This window comes from Pleurodeles waltl, chromosome 9 (assembly GCF_031143425.1).
Source record: "Pleurodeles waltl isolate 20211129_DDA chromosome 9, aPleWal1.hap1.20221129, whole genome shotgun sequence".
In the NCBI taxonomy this organism is placed as follows: domain Eukaryota; kingdom Metazoa; phylum Chordata; class Amphibia; order Caudata; family Salamandridae; genus Pleurodeles; species Pleurodeles waltl.
This window is the reverse complement of record NC_090448.1, coordinates 230,706,357-230,730,510: the sequence shown is the minus strand read 5'-3', so window position 1 is coordinate 230,730,510 and position 24,154 is coordinate 230,706,357. Positions and strand designations below refer to the sequence as shown.

Here is a 24,154-nt window from a genome sequence, read left to right as displayed (position 1 = left end):
CTCCTGGCTGGTTCCTGGTCTGTTGTCATCTTCCTGGGGTCTGTGCAAGCATCTGGGATCCATTTTGGGTCTCCTTAGTACATTTTGCTGTGTTTGCGCCGCTTTTTGATAGAATTGTGTCAAAAAATGGTGCATTTCCGGTTTGCGACGTCGTAAACCGGCTCACAGTCATTTTCGCTGTGTTAACATCATTTTTCTTTACGACGTGATGCATTGGTTTGAGTAAAAAAAATAGTATAAATTTGACACCTGCACGGCGCAAAGAAATGGCATTAGCCAGCGGTAAACTTTTTTACGTGAAACTGCTTCGGCGCAGTTTTGCGTCAAAAAGTATAAATAGGGCCCTCAATCTCAGCTATTATCCAGTGCTCTCGCTCATCAGCTTTATATTCCACCACTTCAACCCCTGCATTTCCCTTGATTAGAATAGCTTCCCCTTTAGTGCATTGTTGCTGGTCTCTGGCTATAAAGCTCTCAATCCACTTTTGTTTTGCAAAAAGGTTCCTACACTCTGACCTCAAAAAATGATTCTTATTTCATCATGCAAACCTTTACATTTCTGACTGTGTCTCAACAGTTCTGTACATTATCAGCACTCCAAAAGTGATATTTCACCAAATATAAACTCTAGAAGACAAATTTGATCTCAGCTTGCAATCCTTTAAATTTGTAATAATGTTTCAGTAGTCCTCCACCTTATCACAAGGTTTTCATACTTCCCAAGTGAACAAAAAATGTATTATACTTTCATATACCACAATATACTTAATATGACATTATTGAAAACATCCATCTTACACACCTCACTTATCATGATATTTTCATACTTCACAAGTGATCGAAAAAATAGGGATTTTACCACTCTTCCACCATGTTATTTCTCTTTTCTTCTCAGGACATGATGGTGTCATAGATGTTCCACTATGAAATGTAAAAATGGGATGGCTTTTGAAGTGTAATCGATGCAGGCAACCAAACCAACTATCCTCAAAATAATCCATTACTGAAGCTAGTTTGGTTATGTTACATGTCGTTGATTAAACTGGCATATCAGAATGTTTATTGGCTTCTGTTGCTGAAACATATGCTTTAGCTTTTTTAACTATGTGTGCAAATTCGATGATACTTGCATATTCTATGTCCAGGGTGGATTTTTAATGTACCTCCATATGCTCTGGTCAAAGCTATAGTAGAACCACTCAATTGTAGTGTGTGGCTAGATTTAAGGATTGTCAAAATCACTGCTGTTCAAAAGCTATGATATTTTGTAGGTTATAATTGTTCGTTGTTGTTTTATATGTTTGCATCACATCGTGCATTTTTGACTGAATGGTGGAGCGCACAACTTAAATGTGCAATCCGTTATCCATATGTTACAGTGAGTTAAGGTTAGTAAATTGTTATTAGTAGCTTATATGATTAGCTTATTTACGATTGTTGTTGTCCTATAGTGAGAGGGTGTTTTTATCTCTGAATAATAAGTGTTGGTGTATGTTTATATCTTTATAATTGTTAGATGTTACTGGTGTTTCTCTGGCTGTTCTATGTGTTCTGGCAGTTCATTTTGTAGGATTAGTATTCCAGGGATTTGACCTGTTGCTTGTTCAGGAACGTTTGGTATAATATTTTTAAGTATCATTCCTATTAGCTCTTGTGTGCTCGTACTGCCCCCTTTAAGGTCTCTTACATATTTCTGACTTCCTTCAGTAATATTAGGGGATAGTTATGTTTCCTAATACTTCCAACAATTTAATTTTTAGTGATAGCCCTGGCATAGCATAGTTTGAATAATTTTAGGTGCATTTCCAGTGTGTTTTGTCACTGATGGTGCTCTCCTAACTCTAAGTATACGTATATTCCCTGTAATGTAAGAAATAACTGCTTCCATTTTTTGGATTTGTTGTATTTTGATCCTTCCATGTTTTCTGTTGTTTTAGAGTATAGAAAATACACACTATTTTTATTTTAAAAAATGAAATGTTTTTCATATTTTTACATTGCAGGTGCACATTATAACCCTCTTTTTGAGTGCTGTCTTTATTTCATATGAGTTGGAAAATTTTGCTTTGAAGGTCTGTTTGGTATTGTTTGTAGGACAGTTTTCATTTGTTGCAGTCTGTTGAAAGGGAACAATTGTTGGTTGCGTTGACTTACTTTTTTTTAATCTAAAATGTAATTAGGGTTTTTAAAATATTTGTAATAATTTTTACAGCATTGTTTATTGTTTAATTTCAGTTTTGTGCTTTTGTTGCTATACTTACTCCCAAGGTGGTCTTTTTTTGTATTTCAAGTAACTCTTTACGATCTTTATTTTCCTTTCCTTTTTAGCATTTTTTACTTCTTGTAGAGGATACACCTGCAATTTATGGAAATATATATGTAGCATAGTTTTAATTATTTGTTATCTTGAATAATATTAGTTATTTGTTAATTTTGTTAGCTTTGAAATATTCTAAAACTTACTTTGTAATATTGAGTTGTTTATTGAAGTGCTGCAGTCTTCCTTTGTAGGTCCTGCTGTAACTCTTTTTTTAGGAAGAATGTTGTTGTGTGTTTTCATGGCCTTCTGATAGTGCATGTTAATTGGATAAGCATTTTGATTTGTTAACAGCATTTAAGTTTGATTTAGTTGGTTGGTTAAGGCTGGTTGGATTTTTTCTTTCCACATCATATATGGTAAACACAAATTATTGTTTTGTTATTTAATGTATGCTTTCTTATTCTGACATATTTTTATGTGTGTACAAATTATATGTATGCACAAAGTTAAAGTGTTTTATTTAGAATTAGGTCCGTTTTCCATTCTCAATAATTTGTATTTTTATGATTGTTAGGTGTCCTTAGTTTTATTGTGTAGACAATATTTGTTATTTCTGTTTTTTTGTGTACAATATTGTTTTAAAGATATTTTTTCACAATTATTTTCTTATCCATTTTATTGTGTTTACCGTTCGAACATAGGGTTTTAAATATTTTTTGGGTGATATTTGTGTATGTTGATATTGGTTTTCTCAATACAATGTTTTACAACCTTCTAAATAGGCCTCAATGTGTTTTTCTGTCCTTTTTCAATAGTTACAGTGGATTTAATCTTTTAGATCTCTATTCTTGAATCTACTTGGGGCCCGTGATGTAAGAAATTGGAGTATTAGTTGAGGGGATGAGATCCCACTTCAATACTCATCACAATCCTTTCAGGGTGAACCATTAAAGTCACTAAATAAACCTAAACCTGTGCTTAAGTCTGTGATAGCTTGGCACAGTGCCATCAGGCTTAACTTATTTATCCAGCACTCAAACAGTAATAAAGTGAAAACACAACACAAGAAAAATCCCAAATACATTTAGAAAAATAGAGAATATTTTAATAAAGTAAATAAAATCAAAACAACAAGTATCCAATCAGTACCACCATATATATATGAATTTTGAAAGTTTGAATGACACATATTGACAAAAAGCACAAAGGGCCAACCATTGTGGTCGGGTCATGCTAGATCAGGTCAAAGTCAGAACATTAGTCCAACCTCGATAAAGCCCTGGCTGTATATAAGACCAGGTTCCTGCCAGCGCAAAGTTTGCCTTCTGACTTAGAAAAAGAGCTTGTGGGAATGCTTTGAGCAGGTGATGTCTCTACCCTGGAACCCCTAGACGTCTATGGGTTGCTACTTGGCATCGGTCCTAATAAAGCTGTCTACGTTCTGACTTAGAACTTTTCTGCAAGTCAGACGTCCTTTACAAGGGCAAACCAAGGAGCTGAGACTGACTAGTGATTCAACTTTGAAGGCTGTGGTTTTGACAGCTGTCCCGGTTTCTATGGTTCTCCAGGCAGAAAACTGGCAAAAACTTTCTAAGTCCAATATGTTTCAGTTTGGGAACAGGTGGAGTACACTTCAAGAGTTCAGGTCCTGGGGGGCACAACTTGGAGGTTAGGATTCACTCCAACAGAGACCAGCATCAGAGTCCAATTCTGGTCCACTTGGTACTGCTCAGCTAGACAGTTGCAGAGAAAGGGCCTCTGGAAGCTTGTGCTCCTGCACCTCAAAGAGAAGATCAGCCAAATTACCCCTGGAGTCACTTGTGGAGTCCTGGGTTCAAGGTAAGCAGGTCCAGGTTTCCTTTAGGTTCGTCAAACAGTAGGGCAGTGCTTCTTATTCTTCACAGGTCCAGGATTATTTTGAGGAAAGGTGTGTGTGTGGGGGGGGGAGAGGGAGGGGGGGGTCCACTTTTATGCCCAGTGTTGTAAGAGCAAAATAAAATTTTGTCTTACGCAGGAAAATGACAACTTTGTAAAAGTGTCATGTACAAAACAGTAATAATAAATCCAACTTGACCATTAATTTGGATTTTAAATTACAATAAAAATGAATCCTAATTAGGGACGTGGCTTCAGTGTTGAACATGACTGTCGCTGTTTAGTAGAGCTCCGCGGCAATGCGCCAGATATCTGTCTTTACCACCTGCTCCCTGGGACCCCCCAGCCCAGGTTGTGCGCAACCTGGTGGTGTCTTAGTAGTGCCTGTTCTGAACCTGGTTGGGTGCTTCAATGGCTCTCCGATTGGTGCAGATCACCTGCGTGGGAGTCTCCTGGCTCTCTCCTGCTGTGGGCCTCTCAGGCCGTGTGGAGGAGGGACCCCAGCCATACCCGGCGACAGACCATAGAGGGGGATGAGCAGCAATCAGGAGCTCCACTGGTTGATTTGGACTCAGGGGCACCTCACCCCCACCACTGAGGGCGAGTGCAAAACCAGACTCCCGCACGAGTGGAAAACTCTGGGAGTACCTACCTGCCAGCAGGTCATTTTTTCAGTTCTCAACCCAGACAACACTACTTTAAACATATGGTTGACAAAATTTGCCACTTTTGCACATAAAGGGCTCAGTGGCCTAGTGGGTCCACAAAGTCCGGTATATCCCCTGAATAATCTGCCATTCACCAACCTGCTGCTTACGCACTGTAATGGCACTTTCTGTGTTACTTCCTCTTTGATAAAATGTTGGTATTTGTCATTTGTGTGTTTACCCATAGGTTAGCGCTTTTAATGTGTTTTTACTCTGACAGTATCAGTTTTAACAATTCGTTTGCTGCTATATCTTTGGCACTAGCCCTTGTGTTACTCCTCCTCTCATCATTAGATCAGTAAGGTGACCATCCTTAAAATGTTTTAGAATGGGTTTTGTGCAGGACAGACTCGACTGATAGCAGTATTCATCTAAATGCACCGATGCTTACTTCATCAACTGCCCCCCACTCCATCAGCCCTCTGTTCATCTAAGCAAGCTATGCAACATTGGAATTATCGTCCCAGTTAATTGTACTGTTTCATTAGTGCACCTTGTAGGGGGGCTCTGCCTCCAACTCAGGTATGCCGCCAGCAGGTTCAGCCACCCTTTCACCCATTCCATGATTCTTCTTCATGATCAATTTGGTGTTTCACATAATTTTGATGTTGCTTGGTTTAATGAACAATCAGCTTCTATTTCTTTTTGCACTTGCGAGATACCCTCACTTATAAATAGGCTTGTGTGTTCTTAAAAATGTTCCAAAGGTTCCCCATGCCAGGTAAATTCTGATTGATTGTACCTTTGATTTTCCGTACTGACGTTTTTACCGTTTTTATCATGTCCTTCCATGCATTAGCACCTTGATTTCTTTGTACTCTATACTTGATTTTAACGAAATGCTTTTAGTTAACTGCATACAATAAAGATTATTTTTGGACTCTTAACTACACAAATAGGGATGCTGTCCTTGGTGCGGCATTAAAGACAGATTCAGTGACATTTCAATTCTCCCCCGTGATGATTTTTCCAGACTACATCCTTGACAGCAATGTCGCTTCTTCCAGGAAGTAAAGCAAAAACTCAGAGCCCTGGACATCAAATACATGCTCCTCCTTCTGGCTCTCCTGAAGGTTTTTTTTCAGGACATGGGGCCAGATGTACCAAACGTTTTGCGACTCGCAAACGGCAAAATCTGCTGTTTGCGAGTCGCAAAACGCGTATCCCAATGCAGAAATGCATTTTGCGAGTCGTTTCCGACTCGCAAAATGCATTTCAGACTCGCAAATAGGAAGGGGTGTTCCCTTCCTATTTGCGAGTCGCATTGGGATGCAATACCATTTGCGACCGCATATGCGGTCGCAAATGGCATCGCAGTTACCATCCACTTCAAGTGGATGGTAACCAATCGCAAATTGGAAGGGGTCCCCATGGGACCCCTTCCAGTTTGTGATTGCACCCCAAAATATTTTTTCAGGGCAGGGAGTGGTGCAAGGGACCACTCCCTGCCCTGAAAAATTCGAAACTAAAGGTTTCGGTTTTTTTTGTAGTGCAGCTCGTTTTCTCTTAGGGAAAACGGGCTACACTTCAAAAAAAAAAAACCTGCTTTATTGACAAGCAGGTAGCTAACATGGAGGCCTGCTGACGTCAGCAGGCCTCCATGTTAGCAAGTGCCCATACTCGCAATGGGGCCGCAATTTGCGACCCACCTCATGAATATTCATGAGGTGGGTCATTGCGACCCCATTGCGAGATGCAGAAGGTGTCTGAGACACCTTTCTGCATAGCAAATTGCGACTTGCAATTTGCGAGTCGCACGGACTCGCAAATTGCAAGTCGCAATTTGCAAGCTACCTACATCTGGCCCAAGATCTTCTTCTTTGATGCTCCGGGTTGGCTTAGGATTGGATTGAGGACCGCCCCCTTCTGAACACGGAAGAGTCCTCTTCGTAGGGGGGTGGAGAGGCAGGGGGAGGTGCTGGCGCCCTTTGGGTGAGTTACGTGGTGCTTCATAACCAGCAGGCATGCCACCGGAATCAGGGAGTGCATTCCCTTGGACAGAAGAGACCCCCTGGTTCAGATGATGTTTTGACTGAGGCAAGGGAGGGGACCTGTTGACTCTGCGTACACTGGGCTTCCATTGGCCTCACTGGATCCTGTGTAACTACTCTGACCTCTCATTAGGACAGGTGCCTATGCAGCTGTAGAAATTGTGTGATGTGTTTTAGCACAGTTACAAACATTAAGCCTCCTACCACCTTTTTCTTTTTAGGGTTTCCATTAATTTTGTAACAGGTTCTTTCTTTGGGGAATGGGGGTGGGGTCTGCACAGTGGGAGTGATTCACATCATAGTCTAGCAGCAGTGGTTGGCCATTTAGAGGGGTGGGGCTCCACCCATATCCTTTTTGACCCTTTCCTTAAGAGTCTTTTACCATAATTGAACGTATACCTACAGAGCTCATATCTGACTGCCTGCTCTGCAACAAAGAGACAGACTGTCAGGCACTTTCAGTGGCTGCACCGTCTGTCTTGGATCATGTTTCACGCTGTGCTGCATCGTAAACAATGCTTATGTACATACAGCCCTCGTGTTGCCTCGGATACCAGGTAATGTTGCTTCGACTACTCATCATCTTTCTGGCGCAGTGTAGAAATAAGCCTTGGGCGTTTCACTCTACAGCTCATGCTGTACTAGAATGAACTTCAGTCGATAATAATTTCCCCTCCCTTCCCCATTGTGTCATGGAGTGGGGTGGGATCAAGAAGCATCATTAACCACACTCCACCCTGTGGTGAAATGGGAAGAGTTAATAAGAGTAGGAGATATTGGTACTCCTTTTTCTCTACTGCCAGGCCATACCCTCATTCAGTTTTTAGGGGTGAGCGCAAAGCGTTCCGTCCCCTGCTGTAATCTCTCTTTGGGATTCTAACCTCGCCCATGTCACGTCAGTCCCTTACATTGGTTCGTGGGCTTGCCTTTTAAAATCCGCTTGCTTTCATTAGTGAAAGGCATGCATACTTCATGCCTTTTCCAGTGTTTAGCCCTCCTCGAGCGCACCGACCAACTACTGGAAACATACCAGGCTCCATGTTTTCTGTATGGTTTCTGAACTACTTTTTCTCTTTATTTCGCAGATCGCGTTTTTTTTTTCCCCATTTAATATGGCAAGAAAAGTCCAGTTAAAAGTTTACAACGCTAATAGCTCTACCTCGACTAAATGCAAGACCTATTGCATTGCAAATGCTTGTTTAATTAGTACACAGCGGAATCCCGGCAGTTATGAAAAGAGCTTAGGCAGCCTCTCTGTGGATGGCCTGTAAAACTGATCTGATCGTCTTAGCCCTGCTGTCAACACACGTGAATTGGCACACCTGTGACATAGATATGAAAGTGACCTCTAGATATCATGCATGATATGACTAGAGCAGCGCACTTTGTGATGTGACAAAAAGTAAGTTCAAATTTATGACTTCTGAGTGACTGTATTGTAATGGTAACAAACGTGTTCAAGTCATTGTTTTCCTCTCATTGTCCCCTCTCGCTAAGGAATGTGTTCACTGGAGGAATATGTGTTTGAATCCATGGTGCAGTTAAAATCTGTTAAACTAGGTCAGCATTTCATCCTGGTTAGGTCGATAATGTGAGAACCCCCCCAAACCTTTTTTTGTTGGCATGGTAGTATGAAATCATCAAATTCCTCCTTCCTTCTCCCCTCAACTTAGTGAACATGTTTACTTGTACTAAGAAATTGCATAGTGCTTCGTCTTTAATTTAGAATATGGCTTTCTCACAGAGAACTGCCCCAATGCCAATATTAGCTATGAAAGAGCTATCACAAAAAGAGCTATCCCACTGCACTAATCAAAAATAGAAGACATACAGGTACAGGCAAAAACCCCAATTCATAAGCACAAGGCACAAGAAAATAGATTACGACAATTATAAAAGATGCACACAAACAGGCAACCAGACACACTGCCCGCCCTGATAAAAGCACATGGGCAAACACAGACAGGAAAAAAGGCAGAGAACAACTGCACAGGCACAAACATAGGCACACACTTGTAAACCAGACAATACAAAATTATTTTTCGAATTGTTTAATTCCCAGATTTTTAACGTGGCCTCAAAAATGCCATGTATTTTGAGTAGAGAAGCCAAATAGCCTAAATGTTAATTGGCATACACACACGACGTGTCAGCAATGTTTTTACTTTGCTGGTGTGCATTAATTGAAACTGGTTTTAAAGTGGCATTTTGCTGAGGAGCAGCTCACAATAATGCAGGTTGCCTTATGGAAAATGGACACATTTGCAAGCAGGATTTCTGATGATTTGAAAATACCTCTTGCCTGGTCCGAGTACCCCTCAGGATGGTCATGCCATTTTTTAACTAATTCTTCCCACTTTTTAGTGAACTTCATTCAAAAATGTTTATTACAATTGTGGTATGTGCTTGTTGGTCAGTTTCTTAGATGGGGCCCGAAGTAAAGTTCACCATTTAGCCCCATTTCTTTAAAAAAAAATTCCAAGGGGAAGACCCCACACATCCCTGCATGGCACAAATCCATGTATGGACTTCAGTCCCACCACTTTTTGCAATCACCAGCTACCACTGTAATCTAGCCCAGTTAGCTACTGTCCCTAATTGCACCACAACAGGTACATCCAGTTCACGGAGTATGGGGTGGGAGTTGAGTGTGGGTGTTGTTGGATGGGGTTTGTGTTGGCTTAACTCACTAATGGTACATTACATACATCCTCAGCAATGAATACGCAAGACATTCACACTGAGATCCTGCATTACACTGTCTGATGCATGACACATCTATACACTTGACTGAGACGTGGCTGTGTGGCTCCCTGGACAAACTGACAGTCCTTTCTTGAAAAGTCAACAGGATCTTTGATAAAATCAAGCATGGGGTGGTATTCAATGCACTCCATAGGTCTAAACCTGATGTTCTTATGCTACAAGAGACACATCTCATGGGAAACAATTGCCCCTTTGTGGCCTGCATGGGGTACTCCCAGTTTTATCACTCAAGTTTCCATTGGGGTTCACGACGCACAGCCATATTGATCCACAGACAAGTCCTTGTGGTGGCCTCCAAAGTATGACACAATAACCTCAGCTGCTATGAGGCGGTCACGGGCGCCTTAATGGGCTCCTCCACTCTTCTTGATCTGCATCTACTAACTCCCTTCCCTTACTTCTGAGCTCATGAGGACCTCCATTTGGAGATGCCTGACCCACTGTGGATTCTGGGAGGTAATCTCAATAGTGTGTGCAACCTTGACTTAGATCGCACCTCTGCATCCGCAGCTTCTGGTCACATGCCAAGACATGAGTCAGAGATTTCTGTGCAAGAATCAGGAGTCAGTGTCCTCCCTGGGAGTGCCCTGTGAGGCTCTTAAGGCCACCCTTCGAGGTGATATCCTTAGCTATGACCAGGGCCAAAGGGTGCACACACGGTGAAAGGTGGATAACCTGGAGACGTGGGTGCTAGACCTAGAGGGATGATATGTCACTACAATGGAGGAAGCCCTCCTAAGTGACTCACTTCATACACAAAATCTGCTCCAGCAGGAAGCCCGCAATGTGTGGCTACTAGCGACTCGTAGCCGGATCTACCAATATGGGAATAAGGCCAGTAAAACACAACACTGGCTATGCATACCTCGAATCACCAGTGCTCCGGTGGTGTACCTTGAAATTGATACTGGGTCTTGAACAACAGGTAGTGAGTCCCTTGCAATTGTGTTTGCGACCTTCTATGAGGAACTTTACAGCTCAGAACCCGATGGCCCTTGGTAGACCTTTGCCAATTCTTGGTAGTCTTGCCGGTGCCAAGCCTTTCCCCAACAGAGCCTGACTTCTTGGAGGCAGAGGTCACCTGTGAAGAGCTCGGTGCTACCCTTGTACTGCTTCAGGTGGGCATAGCGTTGGGACCCAATGGGTATGCGGCCAAATTTCTGCACCTTCTTTAGCCCCAAGTGGGCCCTTTCGTGTTAAGTACTTTTCAAGAGGCTCTGAAGAACGGTGAACTACCTCGGGATCTCCGATCAGCAGAAATAGTGGTGATCTAAAAGCCAGGTCTCAATGGTATAAGATGTAAGGAATATCGCCCGATCTCCTTACTAAATCCGGAGGTTAAAATTTGGTCTAAGATGCTGGCTAACCATCTTCAGGGAATGACTGCCCATCTTGTGCACCTGGACCTATCCAGATTCACGCCCTGTCCAGCCACAAAGCACAACATACACAGAATTCACAACGCCATAGGGCTGAGTGGTTGAGTACCCGAGCACCAGGCCCTGTTCATGGTAGATTTTAGTGGGTGTTTGACTCTGTTGATTGGGACTATTTGTTTGCAGTTCTGGATCGGTTTGGTTTTGAACCGAAGTTAATTGAGTTTATGATCCTTTTCTATACTAACCTCATAGCAAGGGTATGGGTCGGAGGATCAATGTCCAATTGGTTCACTATAGCAAGGGCACTCAGAAGGGGTGTTCCTTTTCACCTTTGCTGTTTGCTTTGGCCGTTGAGCCTTTTGCAGCATGGATGTGCATAGATGACTTGTTCCAGGTGTTGCAGTGGTCTCCAGAGGTAAGCAATAGGATCTTCCTTTATGTCGATTCTGTCCTGATGTTTTTAGATAATCCCCAGGAGACTGGCTCTTCAGATCTTCCAGGCCTTCAAGTGCTACTCCAGACTCCCCATGAACAGGGCTAAGTCCTCCATATACTCTATCGCCCCGGGCTCCTCGACCATGCCATGGGCACTTGAGTTGCAGGTGCCCCTGCTGGGTTTTAATTATCTGGGAGTCTTCATTACTGATAGTAGGCATCAGGCATACGACTCTAACCTCCAACCCCAGCATAATGGTCTTTCCAAAGATGTCAAGCTTTGGTCCACTCTCCCGCTGTCCTTCTTGGGGCATTCGGCCATCTTCAAAATGGTCTCCCTGCCCAGACTTTTTTATCAGTTCCAGAACTACCCGTACCCGGTGAACCGGATCTTCTTCATCAAAGTTAATGCTCTGATTCGAGACTTGCTAAGGAATGGGAAGACATACCTATGATGGTGTAATTGTTACACTCAACATTCTCCTTTATTATAGGGCTGCACACCTTCTTATAGTGAATGATTGGTGGTTTGAGGGGCTTGATGATCCAACTTATGTGACAGAGGGGTGGATCGTGGGTTGCAGCAACCTGCTCCATCTGCTGTATGGGAAAACTATCGCTACTTCCCTGCCAGCTGCTATGAGAGTGGTGCTGACAATCTGGAGGGACTCATGGGCTGGATGGGAAGGCTTACCTTGGAGGTCCCGTTGTGGACGGGGATGCGGCTCCCACAGTTTCCGGCCCTCCGAGGCTTTTCTGCCTGGGACAACATATGCATTTCCTTGCTGGGCAAAGTGCTCCACCACGAGTCCATGAAGTCCTTTCAGGATTTACAGGTGGAAAATCAACGACATACTCATGTTTTCTGGTATCCCCAGCTCCTTCATTCGCTTATGCCCTGCTTACAGTCAGCTACAGCTATACCTGAATTCCACCTCCTCGACCCCGCCCCTCAGAGGCTATGGTCTTATTTACTCATATTGAGGAGCATAAACTATATGCCATATATCAAACACTAGTTTGTAATCAGCCTGACCCAATTGCTTGGGTGAGTGAATTATGGGAGCGAGACCTGGGGCCACTGGAGGACAAGGACTGCATCAAGGCAGTGACTGTCCTCACGGAGGGGATGATAGCCTCCCAATTTCATCTAATTCAACTTAAATTGCTACACTGTACATATTTCACTAGGGCATGCCTTTTCAGTATGGGGTTGGTTGCAACAGGAAGTTGTCTATGATGTGATGAAACCAATGGTGATTTAACGCACTCATTCTGGCACTGTCCTGTTCTTTCTCTTTTGGTACGGGGTGCTAGGCACCCTGAAGACAATACTGGGCTGTGAAATCCCTAGAGACCCCGTACTAATTATCTTACACATTACAGACAACCAAAACGGGAATAGGTATCAGATGGCATTGCTCTGGCTAGGACTGATGATCGCAAAGCAAAACATCGTACAGGCTTGGAAAAATACAGAGGCCCCACCTTTTAGTAAAAGGCCATACAGATGGATTACTCATGGGTTTGGAGTGCCCCGTATATTTAGCGAGGGGCTGCCCCGAGAAGCATTACAAAATATGTCAAGATTGGGCCAGTTACAGGGGGATACAGGGGCTATTGCTAGAACCTTGCCCAGATATGCCGTGGGCCATGGATGGAGACACGTTTTTTCAAGTGGGACTAGGATAGTGGATGGCTGATGGGGTGGTTGGGTCTTGGGGCCTGGGTTGTGTTATGGCTTTGTGTATTTTGCTTCCAAGTATCATGTTGCGGGCAACTGATTTCTTCTTTATTGTATATTGGTGGGAATATTATGGTCTCTTTCTCTCAATTTTGTGCCATTCATGGGTGATTTGTGGTTTAAAAAAACTACTCCTAATACCCTTATTCTAAGTGTCCCCAAAACAAAAACAAAAACTATAAGCTGTAGTAGTGTAACCCAGTTGTTTCCTATGGGAGAGCCAGCGTTGACACAGTGAAAACGACTTTGGAGGTTTTTCACTGTTAGAGTATGTAAACATTAAATATATATACCCTACTTTTTAAATACCATGCCTCTGCCTATGGGCACTTAGGGTCTGCCTTTGGTGTGACTTGTAACCACTTAAAAGTAAGAGGTACGCCAGACAAATGGTGTTATTTCCAGGTCCAAACGTCAGTGTTAGAACTGCACACCTAGGCTGCAGGAGCTGGTCTGGAGAAACGTTTTTAAACTGCTATTTTATTAGGTGGCAAAATGAGTGCTGCTGCCCACTAGTAGCATTTAATTTACAGGCTTTTGGTACAGGTAGTACCATAAACTAGAGACCTTTAAGTGAAATGAAGTGCCAATTAGGTATATGCCAATTGTATCAGGCTTAAAAAGTATAGCACAAGCACTTTAACACTGGTTAGCAGGAGTAACATGTGCAGAGTCTTACGGCAAACAAAAAACAGGTCCAGCAAAAGGCGGCAAAAATACTGAAAGGCAAATTTCCAACACTTGATAGTCCCCAGAGTTACTGAGAGCTATAATGTTGAAAATGCACCCCTTTACTCAGAGTTATGATCCAAAAATCCAGGGTCACTAAAAGCTACAATGCTAAAAATAATAGAATCATTGAGAACTCCGATTCCGATAATATTCCGACCGACTCAGAGCTCTACTCTTGATAACATGAAAACTTACTTTGAAGACCCTGATTTACAAAGGGTTAAACATACACTTTTACACTTGCTGTAGTAACTTTACTTCTTATTTGGTATTCATAAACTACAGGGAGGATTCACAGACGTATTTTTGTGTAAATTTACTATTTTGTTTTGCTATTTACAAACTCCGAATTATTAGTTAGTTTACCACTGCAGGGAGACTACAGTCGAAGCCGAGAACTCTGCAAATAAAAAGATAGTAGTTTCCTCGGCACAGAAATCTGTTCTTGCTAATACCGAAAAAGCCACAGAAGCCTTTCTTATCTCCCTTCGAGTAGGAATTTATTTTCTAATATTTTAGTTTTTTTGAGCTCCTTTACTTCATAATTTGATTCATTTTAGGCGCGTGTGACACAATTCCCCATAATATTCCAAGCATTTATAATTTGCCTTTTTTAAACATTCTGCATGACAAAAGTAACTGCATCAAAGTGTGTTTTTTTGTGTACTGGGGTATAATGTATGGTTGAATCAGGAAGTTTTACGATTGGAATCAAACAAGATCCGTGGTGATAATATTCCGATTCTTCCATGTGGATACCTGTTATAATAGATACTGGACCTCACTAGGAGGAAATCATTCAAGAATGTGTGGGTGGCTGGCCAATCTTGAGCCTTGTACTGACCAGATGGGAGAGATGACAAGAGTGAGCTGAAATGTCCTCTTCCCCTTACACTATGCTGCTGGCCTTGATGGCTTATACTGACAGCAGTATTGACCCCAGAAGGACGAAAGGCTGAGTTATAATTACAAACATTCAAATTGATGATATTCAAATCACACCACTGTTGGTGCTGAGTGCTTAAATATACCCTGATTTGTTAATCTGTGTTGGTGTCAATTTCCACTTAAAAATGAAATTCCCATGAAAGACCAATACAAAATGAGAGGCGTTTTAATTCTGGTGTGTATCACACATAATACACCTAAATATCTTGTTTCAAAAATGCAATCCCTTATCACTTCAATGTTAAGAAGTAAAATGTCTTATTTTGTACTTTCGCATGCATTTTTAAATAAACCTCTGAAATGTATTTTGTTTCACTCCACTTTATGCCCTGCTCACGTTTTGCTTTCTACAAACACGGATAAGCATAAGTGAAAAAAGCGGTATTTGTGTTTTCGGTTTAATTGCACCTATTAGCTGGCCAAACTCTGAACACAGAGGCGGCAAAAGAAAGCCGCCATTGCACTTTACTCTTCTTCCATGAAATGTGGGGGTGCTGCAGCTTCTCTCACACCCCTTGTTCAGCACCACGGAAAGGTGACGGGGAGGGGGAGGAAGACAGCACAGGTGAGAATAACCAAACAACAGCGGAGAAGACGAACGAACAAGAAGCATGGAGGGATAGAGTAAAAAGTGTAGTGGGAGAGTGAGATTATAGTTTTATGAAAGAGCACAGATATAGCAGAGGACGATGGAAGGGTGTTGATGGAGTGCAAGATGGGTAGAAATGTTTTTCTGTGCTTGCTCTATTAAAAAAACACAGAAAGAAACAAAGTGCATGTGCCGAAAATGTCCATAGGAGGCCACATCCCATGTCTCCCTGGTTCCATCCACTGCAGCCACTGGCACCACCTACTGCCACCATGTACAGACCCTAAAGCTGGATTACTGTGATGGAGCCTGCTTTTCTCAAACAGTGGTTCTGGGTGGAGGGGATCTCTAAGTACTAGCCAATTTATAGTTCTGCTAAAACAAGAAGAAACAAGCATTTGCAATGCAATAGGTCTTGCATATTTCAAACAAGTTAATTGTCATTTTGACAACAGCGCCCACAAGCAAAAAAAAAAAAAAAAACATGAGTGGAAACTGAGAAAAGACGATTCAATAAAATAAAGTTAAATAAAGTTAGCTTAAAAAAATAAAACTTTGCAGTTTTGTTTGTCCCGCTGGGCACGTTTTTGTCATTCACTAGCCTTCTGTTTGCGGAGCACTGGAAAACAAAATAGTACCTCAATCACGGTGGGAGCAGCGGACGGGCACTAATTGAGTTGAAATCAATTAGTGCCTGATCTGTGCTCCACACAGAGGAACGGAAATGATGCCAGACATGCCTTGACGAATTACGAGGCTGTATAAAGAAGTGCCACGCAAACCCAAAAGTGGTGAGCGACAGGCGGACTCCAAGCCCTTCACTGAACACACCAGCATCTCATATATGAGACACATGCGCAAGCACATGCACTCACAGACTCAACCCTAAAAATTTCATTCCATGTGCATGGGGCAGAGAAGGTGAAACAATGTGCCTTCAGAGGATGATATGCTAATACCACAGCCCAATACGGGCCAGACGACAAGGTAATATAATGAGAGCACAGAAGAGGATGAAAAAATAGGTCATGATGATACAAAGGGGCAACAGTAACAATGCCACAGAGAAGACAGCACATGAGACAGTAATATAATGAAGACGGAAGAGCTAAGATGAGTGAGTGCTGCCACAAGAGCACAGGGGAAAGTGATGTCATTGCCTACCGGCACACACCAGCACATATTAACCACTTTCTGTAAGACACCTGTACTCTTTCTCTCACCATATTTTTCTGAAATCCTCCAACTGCTTTGCTCATGTCATCTTCTTCCTCTTCTTTCCTCTTCGTTACTTTATTTATTTTGTGAACCATGCAAATAATGAAATTACCAATAAACATCACACAACCAAATCAAATTATACTTGTTATGCAAAACTCGAATAGGGATGCCTAACTGAGATGTAGAACAATATGAACACAACATGACAACATACAGGAACACAAAAGGGCTTTTGGCACTATAGAGAGAGTGCTTCCCTCACACCTAGATCGACTAAAGGACTGGCCAAGACCAGTAGGACCCTTTTAGATGACTGGTGCAGATTAGAAAACACACACTTTCACCACAGAGGAAGATAGGACCAGAGAGATACTAGCCCACTAAGTACTAGTACCGCTCATGACCACAGAGAAAGATGCCTATGTTGTGACATTATCACAAGTACTCTTTCTGATTTATGTTAATTGGGACATGTAGGAAGTTGGCTCTGTATATACTATCTCAAAGTGAGAGATAGTGTGCACAGAGTCCAAGGGTTCCCCTTAGAGGTTGATAGTGGCAAAATTAGATAATACTAATGCTCTTTTTTCTGGTAGCGCGATTGAGCAGTAGGCTTATCAGTGGGTAGTGTTAAGCATTTGTTGTACAGACACAGGCAATAATTGAGAACACACACTCAAAGACTTAACTCCAGGCCAATAGGTTTTTATATAGAGAAATATATTTTCTTAATTTATTTTTAGAACCACAAGATTAAAATTTTAGGTAAGTACATAAATTGTAAGGTACTTCATACAGGTAAGAATAGAACTTTCATTTAAAACAGAGGTACACACAGTTTTGGTTAAAATGGCAATAAGCTATTTTAAAAGTGGACACTGCAAAAAATCAACAGTTCCTGGGGGAGGTAAGTTTTGGTTAGTTGCTCAGGTAAGTAAAGCACTTACAAAGTCAGTCTTCTGGGCATAGGCAGCCCACGTTGAGGGTTCAAGGCAACCCCAAAGCCACCTCACCAGCAACTCAGGACTGGTCAGGTGCAGAGGTCAAAGGAAGGCCCAAAAGACATAGGCGCCTATGGAGAACAGGGGTGCTCCGGTTCTGGTCTACTAGCAGGTAAGTACCGGCATCCACGGAGAGCAGACCAGAGGGTTTTTGTAGAGCACTGGGGGGGGGGGGGTGCAGGCACACAAAACACACCCTCAGCGGCACAGGGGCGGCTGGGTGCAGTGTGCGAAGTAGGTGTTGGGTTTTGTATTGAAAACAATGGAGGGACCCTGGGGTCACTATGGCGATGCAGGCAGGACACAGGGGGACTTCTTGGGCCACCCACTGACTGGGCTAGGATGAGGGGCGCCTGCTGATCACTCCTGCACTGGTAGGTGGTTCCTTTCGGTCCTGGGGGCTGCAGGTGCAGTGCTTGGTCCAGGCGTCAGGTTCCTTTGTTACCAGGCAGTCGCGGTCATGGGGAGCCTCTGGATCCTCTCTGCAGGCATTGCTGTAGGGGTGCAAAGAGGTCGACTCAGGGTGTCCACGTCATTGGAGTTGCCTCTGAGTCCTCTCTGCAGTGTTGGTTGTCCTGAACCCGAGCCAGGGGTGTTGGGTGCAGAGTGTGAAGACTCACGCTTCTGGCGGGAAGTTGGAGTCTCTTTAAAGTTGCTTGTTTTGTTCTTGTTTCTGGACAGAGCTGCTGTCCTCTGGAGGTTCTTGGTCCTTTAGGTGCAGGGCAGTCCTCTGAGTCCTCAGAGGTCACTGGTCCCGCTGGAGGCGTCACTTTGCAGGTTATTTGAGTCTGGAGACAGGCCAGTAGGGCTGGGTCCAAGTCAGTTGTTGTCTCCGTCGTCTCGGCAGGGCGGTCAGGTCATCAGGCCTTCTTCTTGTTGTAGGTTGCAGGAATCTGATTTCCTGGGTTCAGGGTCGCCCCTAAATACTGAATTTAGGAGTGTGTTTAGGTCTGTGGGGCAGTGGCAATGGCTATTGTCCTGGAGGGTGGCTACACCCTCTTTGTCCCTCCTCCCTGACGGAAGGGGGGCACATCCCTATTCCTATTGGGGGAATCCTCCAAATCCAATATGGAGGATTTCTTAAGGCAGGGGTCACCTCAGCCCAGGGCACCTTAGGGGCTGTCCTGACTGCTGGGTGACTCCTCCTTGTTTTTCTCATTATCTCCTCCGGACTTGCTGCCAAAAGTGGGGGCTGTGTCTGGAGGGGCGGGCATCTCCACTAGCTGGGATGCCCTGGGGCGCTGTAACAACAGTTCCTGCAGGGGGATGTGAGAAGCGCCTCAACCCAGTGCAGGCTTTGTTCCTGGCCACAGAGTGACAAAGGCACTCATCCCATGTGGCCAGAAACCCATTTGGTTGTGACAGGCTGGCAGGAACTGGTCTCTAAGATGCCCTCTGTGTGCATTTTTCAATAAATCCTACACTGGCATCAGTGTGGATGTATTGTGCTGAGAAGTTTGATACCAAACTTCCCAGATTTCAGTGTAGCATTATAGAACTGTGGAGTTTGTGTTTGCAAAATTCCCAGACCATATACTCTTTATAGCTACCCTGCACTTACAATGTCTAAGGTTTGGCTTAGACACTGTAGGGGCATAGTGCTCATGCAACTATGCCCTCACCTGTGGTATAGTGCACCCTGCCTCAGGGCTGTAAGGACTGCTAGAGGGGTGGCTTACCTATGCCACAGGCAGTGGTTTGAGGGCATGGTACTCTGAGGGGAGTGCCATGTCAACTTAGTCATTTTCTCCCCACAAGCACACATAAGCTGTGAGGCAGTGTGCATGTGCTGAGTGAGGGGTCCCCAGGGTGGCATAATACATGCTGCAGCCCTTAGAGACCTTTCCTGGCCACAGAGCCCTTGGTACCAGTGGTACCAGTTAAAAGTGACTTATCTGTGTGCCAGGGCTGTGCCAATTGTGGGAACAAAGGTACAGTTTAGGGAAAGGACACTGGTACTGGGGCCTGGTTAGCGGGATCCCAGCACATTTTCAATCATAACTAGTATTAACAAAAGGCAAAAAGTTAGGGGGTAACCATGCCAAGGGAGCCATTTCCCTACAGGACACTTTGTACAAGAGCTGGGTAGGGCGAGGGGGGTATTAAACATGTTGGTATGATCTTATTGATGGAATTCTTGACCTATCTGTATCATGTTCTTGCATACAGCATTGTTGCTGTTTGCGTCATTTCGAAACTCAATAAGGATAATAAAAAAAAAAAGACAGCATGGCATACAAAAAATCTATACTTGCTCATAGGTTCGCCTTGGGTTCTGATAAAAAAACAACTTATTTTGAATTGTTTGTTTATATTTCAAAACGTTTATAAACATCTGCACTAGAGTACTGAGAACCTAATGACCTTTTGAAATTTTTTAGGAGGACAAAGGGCCACATGTACATGTGCGATTACCAATGTTTGTGATTTGCTATTTGGTAATTGCAAACACCAATGTACAAAAGTGTGCTTTACACTTTCTGCAATTTCCAGCGGGTTGTAAGTAGACCATGATGATTCATGAGGTAGTTCTCACTTTACAACCCATTGGACATCACAAAAATCACACGGATGGTGGCCTGGTGGGGCCAGAAGACCACAATGTCTGATTGCTCTTCAATAATATAATGTTTTTTGATGCAGCCCATTTTCCCTAGAGGAAAACTGGATGAATTTTAAAAGGAAACATTAAAATATTTCTTTTAATTTTTTAAAAGTAGGCAGTGGTCCATTGGCATACCTTCATATTAAACATTTTCTCTGAATGGTCACATAAAATATGGCTATAGTGTTCGAATTTTGGACTCAATATATTTTGACGAGCTAAAAGCCAGTGGACAGATATCAGCAGTTTCAGTTGTAACCTAGAGCCGCCAAATTTTCATCACTAAATAGCAGCTTTGTACTATCCTCCAAGTGTTTCCTTTGTGCGATTTAACACAACGTAACTGCATTTATTCCTTGTAAAACAGAAAAGACTGGATGAGTTTGGGAATTATGTTTGTGTAAGATACTGTAGCCAGGAAGCAAGACAGATTGGTAAAAGGCACTTTCAGTTAAGGGTTGAGTTAAGCTAATTGGTTCTAGTATGCAGATTGTGTCCTGTCCTTCTCTGTTTGCCACAATAGCCATCTAATTTCTCTTATTTTGTTCTCTTCACAGGTTTGTAATGGATTGAGTTTGCAGAGTGAATGTGAAGAGTGTTAAGTAGTGATGTGGTCTGTGGTAAACCAATTTGGTAAATCAGTCCTGGAGATTGAGAACTGGGTGAATCCTGGGGACTCATTATGCTGAAAAAATGGCCTAAAGGCAGAATGTTTTTAGTTTAGTTTTTGTTTTGGTATATATCTGAAGCAAGTGGGGTAAAATGTACTAATGCGTGCATCTCATCTTTTTGCACATTAAGCTGTACCTTTCTAAATTTGAACTAAGGGTTACCTATGTACTGATGCTTTTAATCCAGTGTACAACAATGGTTTTTGCAGTGTGATACTCATATTCTCTGTGATATTCGGTTGTCTACAGAACTGCCTATATGCCGTGAGTTCCCTCATTCCCTCAATGTTCTCAGGTCATGATATGAGTGTAACAGAACAGACGGTGGTTGGTAGCTTGTGCATGCTCGGATGCAACGGGACGTTTTAACAGGGTGAGGGGGTTGTGCACAGAATGCTCCTGAGTGGGCTTACTTTCTCCCATGCAGTGTGCCCCAGTGGACTTGGGTCAATCATTTAGATCAATTGACATTTTGGTTGAAGCTGGACTTGCACAAAGAATTGCTAAACATTTTATAAACTAATGCATTTTGTAAACACAGGAAAACAGTTTCTGAAAACTTCTGGCACTCAAAGTTATAAACACTGATACCCACCAATTTTCAGAATCTTGGAAAACACTGAAAAATACCTTTAGGAATTGATGAAACATATACACTGAAAACAGAATACCCTAAATACCCTAAATATAGCTCATGCTCCACAATTATGTAGCAGTGGTGGTTGGTGAAGTTTGAGAGTGGTGGGCCTGGGCTTGGCCCAGGGTGGGGGGAGGAAGAGGTTCACATTGTGGGTGGTGGGGAGCATGGCAATTTTTGGGATGCTAGTCACCATTTCCTGTGCAAATCTTATTTAACATAAATGAGACAAAATTGTGCAGCGTGTTGGCCCATGCTTACACTATATTATAGACACACATGCAAAATGCACTGAATAAAATGAGCAAATTTGTCATGTATTCACACTTTACTGTATAGGCAATGTACACATAAACTGTTCATTTATCAATCCACCTTCCCTTTCACTCATCCATCCATACTGTCACTCAGCCATCCTTTTACTCATCCATCCATCATTTTATCTCTCATAATCTTTCTATCCATCCACCTTTCACTCACCCATCAATTCATCCTTCTATCTACCCTCCCTTTCACTCATCTACCCATCCACCATTTAATCTATGCATCAACCCACTTTCACTCATCAATTCATTCTTCTACTCATCCATCCTTTCACTCATCCATCCATCATCCTTTCTCTCCTTATCCACCCACCCTTTCATTCATGCATCCATTCTTTCACTCATCTATCCATCATCCTTTCTCTCATCATCCATCCATCCACCCTTTCATCAATCATCTATCCTCCCTTTCACTCATTCATCCATTCTTCTCTTGACCATCCATTATCCTTTCTCTCATCATCCATCCATCTACCCTTTCACTCATCCATCCAACCACCTGTACACCCTACCTTCCACATATTCATCCATCCACCCTTTCATCCATCCATCCATCCTCCCTTTCACTTATCCATCCATTTGTTCACTCACCCATCCTTACATCCTTCCCTTCATTCATTCATCCACCTACCCATCATCCTTTCACTCACTCATCCATCCACCCTTTAACTAACATATTCATCCTTCCTTTCAATCACTCACCTTTGTCCGCCAAGTTGCAGACAGAAGATGCCCATCAAGAACTTCGACTCCACTGTAGCTACCAAAGTTGTGGGTTCATAACCACCCCACATCCATCCTTTCACTCATCCATGCATTCCTTCGTTCATCCATCTATCCACACTTTCACTCCATCCATCCATACCATCACTCAACCATCCATACCTTCTCTCATCATCCATCCTTTCATTCATCCATCCATACTTTCTCTCATCATCCATCCACCCTTTCACTCATCCACCCATCCATACATTTACCCTTTCACCCTCTCTTTCATTCATCCATCCATTTTTTCACGTATTCATCCATCCACCATTTTATCCATCCGTCCACCCATCCACCCTCTCTTTCACTCATCCATCCTTTCTTTACTCACCAATCCATTCTTTTAATCACCCATCCTACATCCATCCTTTCACTCATATACACACCCACACTTTTACTCACCCATCCATCCACCCTTTCATTCATACATACATCCATCCTCCCTTTCACTCACACATCATTCCATCTGACTTTTCACCCAACCATCCATACTTTCACTCACTCAAGCATCCATAATTTCTCTCATCATCTATCCACACTTTCACTCATACATCCTCCTACCCTTTCACCCTCTCTTTCATTCATCCATCCATCATCCATTCTTGAACTTAATCATCCATCCGCCCTTTTACCCATCCATCCATCCTCTCTTTCACTCATCCATCCATTCTTTTACTCATCCATCCTACATCCATCCTTTCTCTTTTACCCACCAACTGTTTTACTCACCCATCTATCCGCCCTTTCACTCATACATCCATCCACCCAACCTTTCACTCACACATCCATCCATCAGCCATCCATCCATTCACTCACTCATACACCCATTCACCCTTTCACGTTATTTATGACCCCAGCTGACATTTATGTTGCCTCACCTGGTGACATGATGGGAAGCTTCACGCCAGGCGAGTCGGGACTCAGGGATGCTGACTAATTCAAATAAACACACGCAGATGCAATGCGCAACACCTTGCTCTTTGCTTCACTGTCCCCACGAGTCTGCTTGCTGGCAGTAAATCTAAGGCATACCGGAGCTCAAAAGGCATCCAGCATGAACTGCAGCGTGGAAAGCAGCACCTCGAGTCTGCGCAGTGTGTCTTCAAAAGTCCAGCTCACACACTGCGCACACTCGATTTCGTGGCTTCCTGCTTGTAGTCTCTACCCCATCCATTAACAACTCGTCACAGGGTCTGGTACCACCCCACCCTGTGACGAGTTGGAAAAGGGTGTGGTGACAATGGTCTCCTCTCACTGATTGACGTGGAGGCCGAGAGCTGCAGGGCTTGAATCTGAAACGCCCAGGGCTAATTCTACCTCCACGTCATCAGGGGGTGGAGACTGAACCTTGATGCAGTGTCTTTGCCGAGTTGATGACCTCACAGGCCTCAGGGCTGTGAGATTGTCAGCTCAGCAAAATTCTCTAGACTTTGTGCCTGCCCAGGAAAGCGTCACTCCACTGTCATCACTGCAACGAGTACGGTCAGTCCGTAGTGTAGAGCAGC

At 43.2% G+C, this 24,154-nt stretch overlaps 1 protein-coding gene across 1 annotated transcript in view; it reads right to left on the bottom strand.

Annotated features, from left to right (window-relative positions):
• LOC138259112 (WAP four-disulfide core domain protein 2-like) overlaps positions 1 to 23,695 on the bottom strand; it is an 86,568-nt gene extending 62,873 nt beyond the window's left edge. The window contains exon 1 of the mRNA XM_069206608.1: positions 23,528 to 23,695. Within this exon, the coding sequence (XP_069062709.1) occupies positions 23,528 to 23,537 (10 nt within the window). The 5' untranslated portion in view covers positions 23,538 to 23,695. The remainder of the gene's footprint in view (positions 1 to 23,527) is intronic.
• Between the last annotated feature and the right edge of the window lie 459 nt (positions 23,696 to 24,154).